Source organism: Amblyomma mixtum, chromosome 10 (assembly GCF_055824585.1).
Source record: "Amblyomma mixtum isolate Tamu chromosome 10, ASM5582458v1, whole genome shotgun sequence".
NCBI lineage: Eukaryota > Metazoa > Arthropoda > Arachnida > Ixodida > Ixodidae > Amblyomma > Amblyomma mixtum.
Window position 1 is genome coordinate 175,628,319 of NC_143021.1, and position 20,077 is coordinate 175,648,395.

Below are 20,077 nucleotides of genomic sequence, written 5' to 3' on the forward strand. Positions count from 1 at the left end.
CTCTCTTGGTCTACGTACCCTGTGCACGTAAGAAAAAGAAGACTGCCACTAGTCCCACGATGACGCGGTGGGGAACTACAGTGGCTTGAGATGATCGTTGAGAACGACAGTGGCTTCAGATTATCGTTGAGGAACGACAGTGGCTTCAGATGATCGTTGAGAACGACAGTGGCTTCAGATTATCGTTGAGGAACGACAGGGGCTTCAGATGATCATTGAGGGACGTCTACAATCAAGCAGCATATTCAGTGAAGCGTATAGCTTCTTGAAGGATTCTCGGAAAGCCTCGTATCCCGCAGGGCAGCTCTTGTGGGACGTCTGGTTTACACAAGTGTAGTACAATGCATTTCCCCTGCGGCAAAAAAAAAATAAATATTTGGAATAGGCGTTAATCGAGGCTTCTGTGAAGCACAATTTTTACGACCACATTCTTGTTTACTTATGCGCGAAAGTTTTAAAGTTCATGCCCGTCGCCCTTAGGAGAATGGTCTATTGGCACTCTACATACTTCTTATAGACATATTATAGATTCTGTCGCCTTCCTATAGATATTTCTTTTTGTGTATTCTTTGCCTATAGACTGTCTATAGACAAAAGTCTACCAAAAGTGTATGGCCATGAATCTATACACTGTCTATAGCATTTTTATTGCCTATATACAATTCTGTAGAATTTTTCCATAGGGCATCTAATGACTTTATACACAGAAGTTTATAGACAGTCTATAGAGTGTCTAAGAAATTCGTAAGCGTGAGCAGAAGCAGCATGACAATGTCATTGTACGATTGGCAGCACAGCTATGCCTGGATTTTAGTAAATGTGGAATGAGATTTTGATAACATGCACTACGATCACAAGAAAAGAAATGTAAGCCTTACTGCTTTAATATCTCTACCAACCGGTTCTTAATGCAATCACAATTAGCCCACCACACGAGCGCTTCCGAGCTGGCTCAGTGATTATTGTGCTCGAGTGCTCACCCGAAAGACGCGGATCCGATCCTGGCTGCGGCGGTCACATCTCGATGCAGCGAAATGCTAGAAGCTAGTGCAGTGCGCGATGTCAGGGCAAGTTGGAGAAATTCAGGTGGACGGAACTATCCCGAGTTCTCCACTACGGCGTACCTCATATTCTTATTTGCTTTGGGACGCAAAACACCTTAAAAACCAAAAAGCAATACCGCCTCACCAGCACTCGTCGAATTCTCCACTGAATCGTGTGGGAAATCCAGGGAAAGCACTGGGAAAATATCTTCTGGCACACTCTTGAACCAAATAATCGTCAACGCAAGCCAACAAGTTGTGCACGCCTGCAAGAGCCAAATAAGAATCATTTAACGCAAGTATTTTGGACAACCTTTGTCGCGTGGAGGCGACCAGGGAAACATGCCGCCAAACTAAAAACCTGGTAGTAAATTGTCCATTAGGCAAACCCAATCGTGCTCACAAAGCAAACAATGTAAACGTGGGCAGCGCAAGCACACGTACTCAGCGGTCGTCGGGCTCATGACCGCTTCTTTTGGTCGCTTCGCTCGAAAATCATTGAGAAAATTCGAGATAATGTGCCTAAAACACAGTGATCAATGCCAAAAGACGCATATTCTATCGCGCATATTATGGCTATCATTGCCGAGAGATTCGATCGCGTCACGTGTAGCAGTCCACGGTGACTGCAACACGTGACGCACACTTGGCACAAATGGAGAGAACGCCGTAGATGTCACGCAAAATTTCTGAACAATACAAACTGAACGACAGCCAAAGCGATGGCCGCATACTCTCAACATTAAGCGCAGATAAGCATCTTTCTGTGCGTTTTTGAAAACACTTTTCTTTTCGCCCCCTAAAGCAGAAATAATAATTAGACAGTTTTCGTCCCCGCAAGAGCCTTCCTGGGTCACTCCGAAGCGCGGACAGAACATTTTCTTTGATTCCAAAAACTTCAAGGAGCGGACTCAATTTCTATCACTGAATACTTCAGCCGGGTATCCAAACGTTAAAGAAAGATGTTAGAGATAGACGCCGGAAAGAACAGGACGCGGAGAGAACCGAAGATGTTATGTGAAATACTGGTAGAGATCGACCTTAGCAGCTGAAAGCTGGCAGTGGAGACCACCAAGACAGAAAAAAAGCAGAGGACACTTATTGCGGAGTCGTAATTCAGATAATCTGAAAAAAAAATAGATAGCAAGGAGTACACTCACCTTCAACCTCATTTCTGTCGCAAAAGAATTCACGAAGGCGCCTGTAACCTTCCTCGGAAGAGTTGAAGTCCGCCTTCAATTCATCGGGACAAGTCCTCAGTTGAGTGTAGCATCGATTCTGCAACGGAAGTTCTCTGTGTGCGAAGTTCAGTGAAATGCAATTTTTCATCTCTACATAGAACGTTTGCAGAATGTTTGCATAAAAAAGACAACAAACAATAAAGCTCTTCGCCACGAACAAGACCCTTCCAAATCTTCAAATAAATATAGTCGATTTTTAAGTGTATTGGAAGCAACCAATCAGCAATGTCGGCTCCTGAATAGAAGAAAAAAATGCCGCGATTAACTCGACTATCATAATGTGCAGAAAGCAACACGCTTGTTTAACAAAAAAAAACGATTGAACTACTTTTTTTGTTGATAGCGACCGCCTCTTAATAGCCACACAGTTTTGATTTCTGATGTGTCAACGAAAGAACTGGAGGCGCTGAAAAAAAGATGGCTGCCGTTTACAGGTATTTGCCGTTTAAGCGACAGCGTGGTTAATTTATGTGTTTTGAGGCAACCTGAAATAAAATCAATTTCATGGACTGTGAATGCTGTTGTGCACCATGAAAATTAAAAGATAGAACGAATACCTTTGTGTGTGTTCTCGTATTGCTGCTTTCAGAAAGGTTTACGTTCACAGGCGTTCGAATATCAGTCTTCACAAGTGTTTCCTTTCAGCTGACCAATCCCGATTGATTTGCGAATGCGAACGTTTCTAACATAATTAGACAAATATTAACATTAACAAAAAAGGGGTAGGAAGGACAAGTACACTAATAAAACTCAAAATAACTTGAGCTTTGTGGCGCTGTTCTTTTAAAAAGGGTCTATATAGTGTCTTATAGACTTCTTATAGACTCTATTGCCTTCTTGTAGATATCTCTTTTTGTCTATTCATAGTGTATAAGCTGTCTATAGACAAAAGCCTTCTAAACGTGTGTGATCATTAATATATAGACAGTCTATACATTGTCTATAGCATTTGTAGTGACTATAGACTGCTCTCTTTGATTTGTCTATAGACACTCTATAAGCTTTAAAGTCTATAGACTTTTTAAAAAATTTGCAAGGGAGCTTTTTTGAGTAATGGGCGTTCGCGTGAAAAGTTAAGTCACTTTAATTTTTTGTACAAGTGTGACGACTGCACGCGATGCAGCGCTTGTTCTGTGCAATAGAACTGTTACATTTCTTCTATTGGTGTTTTAATCCTAGAATCGCCTCTCGAAGTGCTTGATGCCAATGACATCAGGTGAACGCTTTTGCCTGAAAAGACGGAGAAAAAGCGCAATGACACTATTCTACCATACCAGCCCTGAGTATCAACACGCCACCTCGCCATACGAATATGTGGTGCACCGGTCGTTAGTACTGTTGCCAACTAGACGATCATGGACTAAAACTTTAGTGATCTGTGTTTACGCTTGAAATAAGCTGCTTGTCAGTTATTGGGCCTAAGTTGCATATCGTACGCTCTAACTTTTTTGTCGTTTGTTTAAGCGTCTAGAGCGCAGGCGGACAGCAACAGATCCGTAAAAAATATTTGCTGCTGGGGAAGGGATGAAGCGTGGGGTATGTGAGAAAGGGAAAAAATGGGCGGGCAAAATTATGGCTCTGATGATTACGCAAGGCATGCTCAGAGCTTCCTGCATCATGGAGGTGCAGGCCGGTGAAAAGTTGTGCGTTTCACTGAAAAAATTAAACAGATAGCGCTTCCTGTATTCTATACAAAGCATATTCAGGTGCTGTGAAGCGCACGGGCAGCGTAGGTGCAATGCAAGTCGTATTGAGAGAGCGGCTATACATGCGTGTGAGGATGCCTTCCATAGGCCTTATCTACACTCTGTACGTACCATGAACGGCAGTGAGTTAGAGTGTATCGGCGACATGTGATTGTGATTGCGACCGCGTTTTCAAAACATGACCAAGGCGCACGGCAGAATTAAGCGATTGGGCATACGCACCATACAGGCACGTAATACGAGAGAAAAGAGGGCAGACTACCACTTCCAATAATATATACAGCAACTCGTGCTTTAAGTCTGCTATCGTACTTCGCGTGAACCCAACGACGCTTTCTAGAGCGTTAGCTCCAATACTCGCGTCACTCAAGGATGGGTTAGAATGGAACACAAGGCCATTTATGTGGGACCAGCGGGTGGTACTATTGGTACGGAGATTTTCCATCACCTAATTGGCGCAGAATACTCGGAGTGGTATGAAACGACTCAGAGCGTTACGAAGCATGAGATTACTCGAATCAAAGCGTGGCTCTTCATGGGGATTCGCACCGAGGACCTTTGGTTCCCCAAACCGTGACTCCTCGAGACTTGAACGTCCAATACGGCCAAATTAATTGAAGCAGGGTATTCAATGTGGCGTCAAACAATTTGTATTCTTGCGCTGTAAACGTCTGCATAAAAAAGTAGATATTCGGCTATAACGAAAATTATGTACCGGATATAGCGAAGATACTAATTACGCAAAATTCGTTCGATATTCCTAACGCTAGGTACTCACACACTGCCTCTGCGTTTTACTCTTTTTTTTTTCCCCATCCAGTTACACTAATCGGCAAGGGCATATTTTCTCTAAAACTCTCTTTTGCTTGCGCACCAAAAGGAAATAATGGAGTCAAGGGGGAGGATTTCTACAAGTGCCTAACCGACAAAAATAACTGTAGGAGCCTTCGCCGGTTCCTGCACGAAAACACCTTATATCATGTCCTTTTTGTATACAGCGAACCCAAATTACGCCTCTATGGCAGGTGTGCGAAATAAAAAAAAAACTCTTTCGAAAATTCGTTCTTCCCACGCACAATTGTGAACTGGAATCAGCTAAAAATCTGGTCATCTAGGCGCACACATTAACTTCTTTCTTTTCATGTCTACCATAACATTAGTTTGTATCTCGATCGCAGTGGCAATGTTTTAGTTGTTTAGCGTAACCTAATGTGTGATTTTTTGTTTTTTTTCTTTGTTAAGTCCAAATGCACGCTTTTCATAGATTAAAGTATCAGCTTTATTAAGCTCTCGATTCTTCTGTGCACATCGCTTTATGTATTACGCTTGTACCACCCTGCTAAAATCACCGAATGTAGATTGCAGTATCTTTAGAGTAACAATAAACAATTCCATTAAATGACGGTCTCTCACCTGCACAGCTTGGCGCTCTCCTCTTGAAAATTACCCTCCATCAGCGGGGGTTTAGTTTCAATACAAAGGCTGTCGTAGCAGCCACTCGCCTTGTGCCAGGAACAAAGATCTGCGAGGATTAACATTAAATTACAGCTAATGAAGGCAACATATTAAACGAAAAAATAGCTTCTACTCTTAAACGTGCAAAAGAGGATGTAAAAGTGCTGAAATGATATAATGAGTTCCAAGTTGTTAAGCACAATTCTATACATTGTGTTTCACCTAAGACTTTATACACTTTTAAAAACTGGAATGATTGGTTAGAAGAGCACTTTATCGGCATAGATTTGTCACCGTTGTAGTACATCAGAATACGGCTAAGGTGTCTAACCAGCTGGCTGATTGACCAATATTGAATAGTTAACTTATTGACTATTGCTGTGAGCACACGTAACAATTGAGAGGCGCGTATAATACTGTAAGCAATATCCATATCAGTTTTTCATTTTTCTGAAACACTGTTACCCTCGCCGCGTTGGCCAAACAAAATTTGGCTTTTTCGACAATTACCTATCACTGGAAAGGTTGCCTAAAACCTTCTCGCAAGTGCATGCATTTTGCCTTGATGCAGCAAGAATTTGTTAGCCTACAGCGATATAGGAACCGCGTGTTCCGAAGTCTAAAAACTTATATGGGTATTACTTACGGTGGGCTACTCTTCTCCTCACAGTTAAGGGTACTAACAGTAATAGCTAACAAGTGAACTATTCACCATTAGTTGTTCAGCCTGCTAGTTAACACGTCTTGGCAGCATTATGACGTACTACATCCCTGACACCGCTGTGACAGAAACAATGCTACTGTAACTGAAAAAGCGCAGTTTTAAAATTCGGTAAAGTTTTAGGTTCAACCCCCTTTATGTATATCTGTCTAGCCATTCTTATCCGGAACGTTGTAGAAAATGAGCCCTTTTTCGCTTACTTCATGTTTTCTTCAGAGAAAAGGCACCGTCAACGCGCACATCTTACCACGGGCTGCATACTTCCCATTTATTTTATGTGGCTGTGACGAAAGGCACGGACGCCGTAGAAAACATACAAGCAGGCTGGCGGTGAGCTCAGGATCTTTATAGGGCGAACTGGGGCCCAGTAGCTTTTATTGCAGTCAGTACTCGCGTACTTACTTCTTAACATTTCGAATTACAAGCAGTAGTTGCGTTATATCAAAGCTCCTTAAGCTCCTGAGTGGCCTAATGCAAAGGCAGTTGTGCACTACTCCACACCTGCCAGCCATTAGGAGGTTTAACTAGATTACGTGAAGAACTAGATTACTAGATTAGGATCATGCACTCACCTTCTGCTGAAGCCACAATTTGAAGAATACCAAGCAGTGAGGCCAAGGTGAAGATAGTGCCCGGAAATGTGCTGACAACGTGCGTTGCCATGGCAACTTTCGGACAAAAAAAGTGCGTGGTCCTACACTGCGCACCTCGAAGAGCTCTACTGGGATAGACGCAATAGGCTTCAGTGGCCTAGAGCAGAGCAGGCGTCCATTGCGGATGAAAGAGTCGTTTTCTTATTTGAGATACTTCGGGTGTTAGTGTGCAGAATGGATACGCCACATGACGAGAAAAGACGACTGCCCCTCACGGCCCCCTAGCTTCTGTAATCGGATTGCGCACGAAATATTTTTTGCTTAAAAATAACTTGTTGTACCGGAGACGAAATTTGGCTGATCCTGGCTGACTCTTACCAAACTCGACAACTTTCCTGTGGGCGAGTCGAGTGGAAGGCGAGAAGTCTTCCCTTACTGTAACTTTGTGTTCTTTGAAGTCGATGCAATTCCATAGGATTAGTTCTTTAATTTTGTAGCTGCTGATTTAGCTATTATGGACATCAGCAGTGTAAGGAACCGTATTGAAAGAAAATGGAGAATTTTAATAATTTACAACGCAGTTAAACAAAAATAGAGAAACAAAGCAGAGCATTGTGGCAACTGCCACCATCCCGTTTCAAAGGTGGCCCTCCTATCCGTCCGTCCTTCCCTCCTGCTGAAAATCCTAATTTTAGGGACCAATGAGCGCGTGAGAGAACTGGCTGCTCAAAATTCTGTACTCAGTTAACCTGGTACTCTTGCTTGAACAATCGTTTTCGTTTAGTATAGTTAACAGAACATGGGTCAGTACGCATGCATTCCTGCATTGGAATAATCTAGTCGTAGCACGGATTAGACCGCCCGCTATTTTTTTTTAGCATGCCAACTTTTCACTTCAATTTGTGGTACCGCTTAGACTATGCTAGGATTTTGGGCACATTAAATGGAATGCAGAAAATTATACCGCTTCACTACAAGGAATGCGGAAAAGAAGAAAAGATGACGCTGGCTTGAAGGCTTCGGGAAACCAGCATTGTCAGGAAGAGCAAAGCCACAATCGCTCGTGAATTGACACAGGCGCACCAAATTAGAAAGAATGGGAATGTTTGTGTTAGTATCCGTGTGATCATGATTCATGAGAAAGAATGCAAGTTTTTAGATATGTTTAAGTTTCCGATGATTCACCTCTGTCCCCCCTTTATTCAGCCTTCAAGATCGCGCGCATGAGCAGTCACTTGTTATTTCCACCCTCCCCCCGAGGCTATTTAAGTAGCTATTTATGCAATGCATAAAGTTTTGCTAATAGCGCATGTCCCGTCGTTCTCCTTTCTGAGTGCTGTCATTGTTGCGCTTGTATTCTGGAAGCTATGCACCAACTTGCCCCGCCAAGTGTGTTATTGAAGCCCATTGCAAACAAACGCGCTTAGCTACACATCAGGAACAATAAAAGCGTTTGCAACCGTACGAGAGGCTATCTTTGCAGCTGAGGATGTTCATAGGTACCACCGACTAGAGGAGGAAAGCGAAGTTTACATGCAGTACGAAGGTCTAGTAACAACGGGGAACCAGCGCCTCAGAATCTGCGTTCCTATTGTCTTCATGTGCTACTGAAAGCTGGAGTGAATGCTCTCATGCTCTTAGCACAAGAGGGCGGTGGATGTACCCCAAGGACATATAGAGCATGGCCGCTTGATGAACAATTTCCATGCGGTGCAGAACTGCGCGTGAATAAAACCCGCCACCGACACTGGCCTACACAAACAGCGATCAGCCGAATAGCACGCACGTACACCCCCCGTCAAAAGTATACCGCTCAAGGGGTTTGCTTCGAAGCTATTTAGCGTGGCTCCCTGGCGCACTAAGCTGTCCAAACCCTGGGAGGATTGAGTACGCAATGCGTTTCCTCTTTCGACTGATCACGATTGCTGAGGATGCATAAGGTGCCTTGCTGCAGGCCTCACAATCAAACCCCTTGGGCTGTATGCTTTTGACGGGGGGTGTACCATTGGTGAACGTTTCAGTTGACGCGGACCACAGGGTGACGCCCCTGCGGCGAGCCGCTGTATCTGGAGTAAGTGACGTTCAGCCATTAACGTAACCGTTCGTAAACTTCAAAATATGTTTCATCCAGTGTTATTTGACCGTGTTCTGTCATATATGAACATTTGCTTGTGTGATAGTTCTTGTTTTTTTAACCAGCTGTAGCGCTAGGTCCACAGGAAACCATTTTTTTATTGTGCGTTGCTGACGAAAGAAAATTACTTTTTGGTTTCACTTTGAAGATTTGCTAAAAGGTGTATGTGTTCACTGCCTGTTATTAGTCGCGCAGGTGTCTGCCGGGCAAGTACCTGAAAAGGCTTCGGTTCGTGCAGCTCATCGTCATCAACATAGAGGTACCTTGCTCCCTGTCCAGTCCAACTTACTTAACTAGTTTGTTTCTGTATGTCATTATCCCTGCAAATATTCTGGGTCGACGTCTCTAGAGCTCCATCAACGTGTGACCCCCGAGATAAAGGCCGCCCAAGCACTTCGGGTTCTAATGGGCATGTTCATCAATCTCATTAAAATCCGAGGTTGGGGAAGATGTCTGGGCCATGACGGCGCGTGTAATTGTGGTTTAAGAATCCTTCAAATGGGCAGGACTACGCCAGTGAACATAGCCATCTGCTTTTTATTTCTGTCACCTGCTCTTCGTTTGCTTGTCAAACTACACTTCCTGGTTGCGTTTGATCTGCATAAGTGTCCATAGTTCCTTACTAAATTGCTTAACTTGGGTACATTTCCTTTACTTTTCCCTCTTTTGCGAAAGTCACAAGAAAACAGAATGGGGGGTTTGGCCATGTTTGCCTTGCTTGTGCAGAACAACCAAAAACGTAAAATAAGGATAGCCCAGATCTCGAAGGATTATTAACACATGCAGTGGGCACTTTTGTGGCCTGATTGGGTTCAGTGATGTTTCATTCAGCGAATTTTCCCGTGTTCATGGGCACCTGAGCTGTAAGTTTGGCGAAAAGAGAATATTTGCGCAGTTTCAGAAAATTTTAGCAACCGAATGTGTCTCAAATTTTCTTAATTTTAGAGGTTTCAAGCAGATCCATTGAAAAAAAAAAGGCCTGAAATAGGAAAGACTGTGTTTGTTTGAGTGAATTTTCGGTTATTTAGCATGAAGCATGATGACTGGATGTGCTGCCTCCTTCGTGACTGCCTCATAATATACATGCGAACTTTGTAAATGAGTGTGCGCCGTGCAATTTTATTTCTGCGTCGGTATGCCACTAAATTTGTTTGGTTTCATTTCGATGTTGATCACCCGTGCAACCGTGGCCTGTTCTCTCCTTGTCTTGTCCTTGCCAGAAACAGAGTCCGAAATTTCGATCCCATTTAAAGGAATGTCAACCCTAGAGACTCTTCCTGCCAGGCAGTTTTATTCTCCGGTAGAGTTTACCATGAGCACTTCTTTGAATGAAAACACAATCCTGCGCATCCATATTATGCTTTGTAAACTTCATCATTGAGGAACGACAGTGACTTCAGATTATCGTTGAGGGACGTCTACAATCTAGCAGCATATTCAGTGAGGCGTACAGCTTCCTGAAGGGCACTCGGAAAGGTTCGTATCCCATAGGGCAGCTCTTGAGGGACGTCTGGTTTGCACAATAGTAGTACAGTGCATTTCCCCTGCAGCAAAAAAAAAAGATATTTGGAATCGGCGTTGATCAAGGCTTTTGCGGAGCACAATTTTCTACGAGCACATTCTTGTTCACTTACGCGCGAAAGATTTAAAGCTCATGCCCGTCTTCCCTCGAAGAATGATCTATATGCAGTCTATAGACTTTTTACAGACTCTATTGCCTTCATATAGATATTCTTGTTGTCTATTCTTTGTCTATAGACTATCTACAGACAAAAGACGACCAAAGGTTTATCGCCACAAATCTGTAGATTGTCTATTTCATTGTCTATGCCAATATACAGTTGTCTAGAATTTGTCCATAGAGAATTTATAGATTTTTTATACAGAAGTCTATTGACTCTAAAAAATTTCGTAAGCGTGAGCGCAAGCAGCATGACAATGTGATTGTGCGATTGGCAGCACATCTATGACTGGATGTTAATAAAGGTGGCATGAGATTTTGATAACACGCGCTATGATCGTAAGAAAAGAAATGTAAGCCTTACTGCTTTAATATCTCTACCAACCGGTTCTTAATGCAATCACAATTAGCCCACCTCACGTGCGCTTCCGCGCTGGCTCAGTGATTATTCCGCTCTTCTGCTCACTCGAAATACTCTGATTCGATCCTGGCTGCGGCGTTCGTATCTCGATGGAAGCGGAATGCTAGAAGCTCGTGCGGTGCGCGATGGCAGGGCACCTTAGAGAACTTCAGGTGGTCGGAACAATCCTGTTACTTCCACTGCGGCGTCCCTCATAGTCTTTTTGCTTTGGGACGCTAAACGCCATAAAAACCAAAAAGCAAAACCGCCTCACCTGCACTCGTCGAATTGTCCGCTGGATCGTATGGGAAATCCAGGGGAACCAGTGGGCAAATATTTTCTGACGCACTCTTCAACCAAATAATCGTCAACGCAATCCAATAAGTTCTGCACGCCTGCAAAAGTACAATAAGGATCTTTCAACGCAAATATTTTGTACAACGTTTGTCGCGTCCAGGCGACCAAGGAAACATGCCGGTTATCTAAAAACCTGGTAGTAAATTGTCCATTAGGCAAACCCAACCATGCTCACAAAGCAAAGAAAGTAAACCCGAGCCAGTGCAAGCACACACCTGCTCAGCGGTCGTCGGGCTCATAATGACCGCTTCTTTTGGTCGCAGTTTGCTTAAAAACCATTGCGAAAATTCCAGATTATGTGCCTAAAGCGCACTGATCAATGCCAAAAGTCGCATATTCTGTAGCGCATACGATCGCTATTACTGCCGAGAGGTGCGGTCGCCGCTCGTGTTGTAGTCCGCGGCGATAAAACCAGCAGATAAAAAAATACCCGCCCCTAACCTTTTTCAATGCATACTGTAGAATCTGTGCGATAGTGCCCGCTATATGAAGGTCATTGAGCACACCGTCCCCCCTACCGAAGTGGCCTAGGTGCAGCGGCCATTCCTGGGAGGGAAAGCGGCACTCCTATCTTAGTCTTCAGTGTGAGTCCGGAGATTTCGCCGCTTGAAATGTTCTCTCCAGTTGCCTTATGTGAACGTCGTGAATGACACTATCTAGGTAGACGAGCCAAGTCCGGCACCTAAGCTGGCTAATAATGAGCACATAGTTTGCAGGACCGCTGCTGCATCGGATCAAGTTCTAAACGGAAGCGCCTTGAACTCGAAAGCGTCGTGCAGCGTTAAGAAGGCAGTTTTCTATCAATATCTCTGCGCAGCTTTTAGCTGCCAATAGCCACTTTTGAGATCCATTGACTGGAACCACTTGTCATGGTAGGATCGGTAAGGTATGTCGTCGACTCGTCCGAAGATATGACTCAGGAGAGTAGGTGGTGACGGAAGTTTGCAGATAACTGCGATAAATCCCTAATTCACACAAGCTGCAGGGCGATGTCACAATTTTCCCTGGACGACATGGCCGTGTCTCGCTCGACGGAGAGATCACGCCGTGTGCCAGAGGCCATAACCAATAGATGCGGAAAAGCAAAAATAATATTACTCCAAGGCACTCTGCCCCGTCGTTTCCAGCACCGATTAGGGATCTGTGGCGTTATTGTAATTGATGTCCTGTCCTGTAGATTAATATCAGGCAGTTCGCTAACATTTGCGTCACCTCAGAAAACGCAGACGCGCCATGACGTTGCTTACTGTTATGAGCGCTAAACCTGAATAAAGTGTAAAGCAGTGCGACCTTAAAAAAGGAAAACCTGGTCGAGACCATACCAGCTCTTACTCAGTTGTAAAGATCACTTAATTGTGATGAGCAGAAAAGGATAACGATGTCTAAGATGAAAAGATAAAAAATAAGCCTTCGGTCAGCATGCATCTACTCAAAGCGTGTCGAAGTAAGCTCGAATACTGATATACCGGAATAGTTTGGACAAATATAGAGAACGCCGTAGATGTCACGCAAAGTTACTGGACAATACAAATTGAACGGCAGCCAAAGCGATGGCCGTGTACGCGGAACATTAATCCCTGAAAAGCATTTTTTGGTGCGTTTTTGAAAACACTCTATTTCCGCCCACTAAACAAGAAATAATAATTAGACAGTTTTCGTTCCCGCAAGGGCTTCCCAGATTCACTTCGAAGCGCGGACACAACGTTTTCTTTGATTCCAAAAGCTATCAAAGAGTGTACTGAATATCTATCACACACTATTTCAGCCGTGTAGCCAAACGTTAAAGAAATATGCTGGAGATGGACACAGGAAAGGGCAAGACGAGGAGACGACCGAGGATTATATGGGAAGTGCTGGTAGTGATTGACCTTAGCGACGGGAACCTGTCAGTGGACACCAGCAAAACAGAAAAGATATGAGGGCTCTTATTGTGGAGTAATAATTTGGATAATCTAGAACAAATAACATAGCCAGGAGTACACTCACGCTCAACCTCGTTTCCGTTGCAAGTGAATTTCCGAAGATGCCGGTAACCTGTTTCTTGAAAGCTGACGCCCGCCTTCAGTTCATCGGAGCAGGTCCTCAGCTGAGTGTAGCATCGACTCTGCAGCGGAAGTTCTCTGTGTGCAAAGTCCAGGAAAATGAAACTTTTCACCCTTGTTAAAACGTTTGCATAATGTTTGCATAAAAAAAGACAACAAACAACAAAGCACTTCGCCACTCACAAGAGCGTTCCAATGCTTGAAATGAACGTAGTCGATTTTTAATGTGGATTGGAAATCAACAGTTAGTAATGTCGGCGCCTAAATAGAAAAAAAATGCGATTAACTGGACTATCGTAACGTGCACGAAGCCACACGCTTGTTCTTAAAAAAACGATTGAACTACTTTTTTTGCTGATAGCGACCGCCTCTTAATAGCCACATAGTTTTGTTTTCTGATGTGTCAACGAAGGAACTGAAGGCGCTGAAAAAAAGATGGCTGCCGTTTAAAGGTATTCGCCGTTTAAGCTGAACGGTGGTTAATTTATGTGTATTTCGGCAATCTGAAATGAAATCAGCTCCATGAAGTGTAACGGCTGCTGTGCACAGTGAAACTTAAATGATAGAACGAATAGCTAAGTGTGTGTGCTCGTACTGGTGCTTTCCGAAAGGTTGAAGTTCATGGGCGTTCGAATATCAATTTTCACAACTGTGCCCTTTCAGCCGACCAATCCGATTGATTTGCGAAAACGAACGAGTCTAACCTAGAGAAACATTAACATAAACAGAAATGAGTAGGAAGCACAAGTACACGAATTAAAACTCGAAATGACTGCAGCTTTCTTGGCGTTGCCCTTTTAAAAAGGGTCTATAGAGTGTCTGTAGACTTCATATAGACTATGTTGCCTTCTTATAGATATCTATTTTATGCGAGGCATACTACTTTAGCTACCACTTCAGCCCTTCACCGTGGTTATGCGCCTCCAAATCACCTGATACATGACGTCACACCACGTGACACGATGACGTCACGACAGTAGAGAAACGGGGGCCCACCTCGCGCCGTCGCTGTGGTTGTGCGCCTCCAAATCACGTGATACATGACGTCACATCACGTGACACGATGACGTCACGACACTGGAGAAACGGGGGCCCACCTCGCGCCGTCGCTGCGGTTGTGCGCCTCCAAATCACGTGATACATGACGTCACACCACGTGACACGATGACGTCACGACAGTGTAGAAACGGGGGCCCACCTCGCGCCGTCGCTGTGGTTGTGCGCCTCCAAATTACGCGACACGATGATGCTTCGCATTCTCCAGGCTTAACAAAGTTAAGCCTCAGCCATTTTTTCTCTATCCATAGTGTATAGGCTGTCTATAGACAAAAGCCTACTAAACTTGTATGGCCTACAATATATAGACAGTCTATAGATTGTCTATAGCATTTGTAGTGACTATAGACTGTTCTATATGATTTGTTTATAGATACTGTATAAACTTTAACGACAGAAGTCCATAGACAGTCTATAGACTGAGAAATTTTATAAGGGTGCTTTTTGCGAGTAACGGGGTTTTGCATGAAAAGTCTAGTCACTATTTTCTTGTATAAGTGGAGGACGGCACGCGATGCAGCGCTTGTTCTGTGCAATAGAAGAAGCACATTTCTTCTGAAATGAACGGCGGCGCAACAAGGACACTAACAAGAGAGGGGACACCACATGCGCACACTATCAACTGTTTATTGCATGGAAAGGTGACATATTTAAACATACAGCTCAGGCATGACACTCATCGCATTATCGCTCCGAACCCAACACGTGGAAAAAAGCTGCAACATCAGGATAACAGACAAGAAATCTTTAACCTTTGCAGAAAAAACTAAAAGATTCTGATAATAGAACTTAGAGGAGGCCATCTCGTAGCAAAAGCAGTGTCAAACAATATAGCAAAAGCAGAGTCTAAAATGAGAAGCAAAAGCAGCCAAAAAGAAATTACAATCGTAGCAAAGGCAGAGTCAAACGAATTTAGCAAAAGCAGTCAGAACCCGAAAAAACAACAAAACGGAAAAGTCAAAAACAGTAACAAAATTAACAACCCGACTAAACAAACGACAGGCGGCCGCTAGAAATGCAGGGCTGAAAAGATGCACAGCACATGACGTCACAAAAAACTGTCAAGAAAGGACACTTCATTTCTACGGAGGGATACTGAAGAATCGCTAACACAAGTGCTTCCCTTCTTATTGATCATAAAACCCTCAAGAATTTCACGTGCCACCTGATCGCGACTCCTGCCCAGAATCCTTATTCCGTTAAGCACTGGCTCACACTTGCAATCTTTACAATGTAGGGGCAAATTCGACCCACCTCCGTTTTCTAACGATTTTTCATGTTCCCGTGTCCTGTCGTTAATGCAGCGACCCGTCTGGCCTATATGGCTACGAGGCTACGAGATGGCCTCCTCTAAGTTCTATTATCAGAATCCTTTAGTTTTTCTGAAGAGGTTAAAGATTTCTTGTCTGTTATCCTGATGTTGCTGCTTTTTTCCACGTGTTGGGTTCGGAGCGATAATGCGATGAGTGCCATGCCTGAGCTGTATGTTGAAATATGTCAGCTTTCCATGCAATAAACAGTTGGTAGTGTGTGCGCATGTGGTGTCCCCTATCTTGTTAGTGTCCTTGTTGCGCCACCGTTCATTTCATCATGCACCAACTCGCCCCTCAGGCCATTCTTCTGAAGTACATTTCTTCTATTGCTGTTTTAGTCCTAGAATCTCCTCTCGAAGTGCTTGATCCCAATGCCATCAGGTGAGCGCTTTTGCCTCAGAAGACCGAGAAAAAGCGCAATGACAGTACTCTACCATACCAACCCTGCATATTAACACGCCACCTTGCCATATGAATATGTGGTGCACCGTTAGTGCTGTTACCAACTAGGCGATCATGGATTAAAACTTTAGGGATCTGTGTTTACGCTTGAAATGAGCCGTTTTTCAGTTATTGGCCCTAAGTTGCGTATCGTACGCTATAACTTTTTTTTGTCGTTTGTTTAAGCATCTAGAGCGCAGGCGGACAACAACAGATCCGCAAAAAATATTTGCTGCAGGGGAAGGGATGAAGCGTGGGGTATGTGACAAGGGGAAAGAATGCGCGGGAAAAAGTATGGCTCTGATGATTACGCAAGGCATGCTCAGAGCTTCCAGCAACATGGAGTGGCAGCCCTGTGAAAAGTTGTGCGTTTCGCTGAAAAAATTAAACAGATAGCGCTTCCTGTATTCTATCCAAAGGCATATTCAGGTGCTGTGAAGCGCACGGGAAGCGTAGGTGCAATGCAAGTCGTACTGAGAGAGCGGCTATACATGCGTGTGAGGGTGCCTTCCATAGGCCTAATCTGCACTCCCTACGTACCGTGAACGGCAATGAGCTTGAGTACATCGGCGACATATGATTGGGATTGCGACCGCGTTTTCAAAACTTGACCAAGGCGCACGGCAGATAAGGCGATTGGGCATACGCACCATATAGGCACGAAATACGATAGAAAAGGAGGCAGATTACCACTTCCAATAATATATACCGCAGCTCGTGCTTTAAAGGGAAAGTGAGGAGAGCTCTATTAATAATTTTTTTACAGCAAAATCCGATAGTTCGGCATTTCATAGCTTTGTTGCCACTTGGCCGGCAGCGAAAGATGCATTTATTTCTAGGAAATTTGGATTCAAAGTTCAAAAAGTTTTTCCCGCCCCTCTGATTCAAACTTGGGATTCCCTTATGACGACACAGGACAAAATGACGTGAAACGTGACGTGCACATGACGTAACGCAGACTCCGTGATTTCTGGCTGCTAGCGGTGCGGCCCAGCAGCAGCCGAAATGAAAGCTACCGCCGGCCGCACGTTGAAGGCATCTATCGGCTATTGCGGCCGTCGCTACCCTCGCTTCGTTTACGTTCGCACCGGCGTTTTGCCAGCGTTACGATGGATCCCGTTCTCGAAGTCGTCACCTAAAGACACCTTTAGCATACCGTGTACCTTGTTACCGTTAGTGGAATACCGAGAGCCGGCCTATCGCCGGTGATCAGGCGCAAATTGGTCCCGGTGCTGCAGGAGCGCGCGTAGCTGCTGGGTTCGTGGTGCCATCTGGCGACGTTAAGGAGATTTTCGCATGCATTGGCTGCGCCTCAGTGATTCGTGGCTTCTCGTGTCCCAGTGTTGCTAGAACCATTGGTTCTAGCAACACTGTTTTGTCCTATGACGTCAGCATGCTTGTACTTGCGAGTTTGGCCTGTGGCGGCGATACCTGTATTTTGGTTCTTGCTCTTTTCTACGTTACAAGAGCTATGTTGTCAGTATGAGTGGCGTTTTTGTAATCAGGAGCTGGTATGCTGTCGATACAAGCCAACTTCAATTTCTCCTCAGTGTCCCTTTAAGTCTGCTATCGTACTTCGCGTGAACCCAACGGCGCTTTCTAGAGCGTTAGCTCCAACACTCGCGTCACTCAAGGATGGGTTAGAATGGAACACAAGGCCATTTATGTGGGACCAGCGGGTGGTACTATTGGTAGAGAGATTTTCGAGCACCTAATTGGCGCAGAATACTCGGAGTGGTATGAAACGGCCCAGCGCGTTACGAAGCATGAGATTACTCGAATGAAAGAGTGGCTCCTCATGGGGATTCGCACCAAGGACCTTTGGTTCCCCAAACCGTGACTCCTCGAGACTTGAACGTCCAATACGGCCAAATTAATTGAAGCAGGGTATTCAATGTGGCGTCAAACAATTTGTATTCTTGCGCTGTAAACGTCTGCATAAAAAAGTAGATATTCGGCTATAACGAAAATTCAATTCAATTCAATTCAGTTCATTATTTATTTTTCCAGAAAGTGCCTGGAGGGTCTCCTTGGCTAAAAGCTGCTCACGCAGCTTGACTAAGGCCAAGAAGACCGTTTACATAGCAGTTACAGTGAAAACATATTATAATTAAAACAGACATTTTACCTCTAATTTGCAACAGTGAATTCAAGTTTTGTACAACATTCGGAGCACTGAAATTATATCATGTAAATAACACAAGTCAGACATCAAACAAAACACACAAAAAACACATTTCACCGGATATAGCGAATATACTAATTACGCAATATTCGTTCGATATTCCTAACGCTCGGTACTTACACACTGCCTCTGCGTTTTACTCTTTTTTTTTCCCCCATCCAGTTACACTAATCGGCAAGGGCATATTTTCTCTAAAACTCTCTTTTGCTCGCGCACCAAAAGGAAATAATGGAGTCAAGGGGGAGGATTTCTACAAGTGCCTAACCGACAAAAATAACTGCAGGAGCCTTCGCCGGTTCCTGCACGAAAACACCTTATATCATGTCCTTTTTGTATACAGCGAACCCAAATTACGCCTCTACGGCAGGTGTGCGAAATAAAAAAGAAAACTTTCGAAAATTCGTTCTTCCCACGCACAATTATGAACTGGAATGAGCTAAAAATCAGGTCATCTAGGAGCACTGATTAACTTCTTTCTTTTCATGTCTACCATAACATCAGTTTGTATCGCGATCGCAGTGGCAATGTTTTAGTTCTTTAGCGTAAATTAATGTGCGATTTTTTGTTTTTTCTTGGTTAGGTCCAAATGTACGCTTTTCATATATTAAAGTAGCAGCTTTAAAGCTCTCGATTCTACTGTGCACATCGCTTTATGTATTACGCTTGTACCACCCTGCTAAAATCACCGCATGCAGATTGCAGTATTTTTATAATAACAATAAACAATTCCATTAAATGACGGCATCTCACCTGCACAGCTTGGCGCTCTCCTCTTGAAGATTCCCTTCCATCAGCGGGGGTTTAATTTGAATATAAAGGCTGTCCTAGCAGCCACTCGCCTTGTGCCAGGAACAAAGATCTGTGAGGATTAACATTAAATTACAGCTAATGAAAGCAACATATTAAACGAAAAAATAGATTCTACCCTTAAACGTGCAAAAGAGGATCTAAAAGTGCTGAAATGACATAATGAGTTCCAAGTTCTTAAGCACAATTCTATACATTGTGTTTCACCTAAGACTTTATACACTTTTAAAAACTGGAATGATTGGTTAGAAGAGCACTTTTTCGGCATAGATTTGTCACCGTTGTAGTACATCAGAATACGGCTAAGGTGTCTAACCAGCTGGCTGATTGACCAATATTGAATAGTTAACTTATTGACTATTGCTGTGAGCACCCGTAACCATTGAGAGGCGCGTAGAATACTGTAAGCAATATCCATATCAGTTTTTCATTTTTCTGAAACACTGTTACCCTCGCCGCGTTGGCCAAACAAAATTTGGCTTTTTCGACAATTACCTATCACTGGAAAGGTTGCCTACAACCTTCTCGCAAGTGCATGCATTTTGCCTTGATGCAGCAAGAATTTGTTAGCCTACAGCGATATAGGAACCGCGTGTTCCGAAGTCTAAAAACTTATATGGGTGCTACTTACGGTGGGCTACTCTTCTCCTCGCAGTTAAGGGTACTAACAGTAATAGCTAACAAGTGAACTATTCACCATTAGTTGTTCAGCCTGCTAGTTAACACGTCTTGGCAGCATTATGACGTACTACATCCGTGACACCGCTATGACAGAAACAGTGCTACTGTAACTGAAAAAGCGCAGTTTTAAAATTCGGTAAAGTTTTAGGTTAAACACCCTGTATGTATATCTGTCTAGCCATTCGTATCCGGCACGTTGTAGAAAATGAGCCCTTTTTCGC

General features: G+C 43.8%; 1 protein-coding gene and 1 long non-coding RNA gene across 2 annotated transcripts; both read right to left on the reverse strand.

Moving 5' to 3' along the window:
- On the reverse strand, positions 1 to 6,829 carry LOC149327800 (uncharacterized). The gene is made up of 5 exons (XM_089564977.1): positions 6,739 to 6,829; positions 5,404 to 5,512; positions 2,204 to 2,337; positions 1,189 to 1,309; positions 1 to 352 (listed from the first exon to the last, which is right to left on the reverse strand). The coding sequence occupies exons 1-5, from the start codon at positions 6,827 to 6,829 to the stop codon at positions 205 to 207; spliced, it is 603 nt and encodes a 200-aa protein (XP_089421103.1). The 3' UTR covers positions 1 to 204.
- A 3,332-nt stretch (positions 6,830 to 10,161) lies between these two features.
- LOC149327801 (uncharacterized) lies at positions 10,162 to 11,428 on the reverse strand. Its single transcript, XR_016286221.1, has 2 exons — positions 11,249 to 11,428; positions 10,162 to 10,437 (listed from the first exon to the last, which is right to left on the reverse strand). It is a non-coding gene; the product is annotated as an uncharacterized LOC149327801 (long non-coding RNA).
- Positions 11,429 to 20,077: the final 8,649 nt, after the last annotated feature.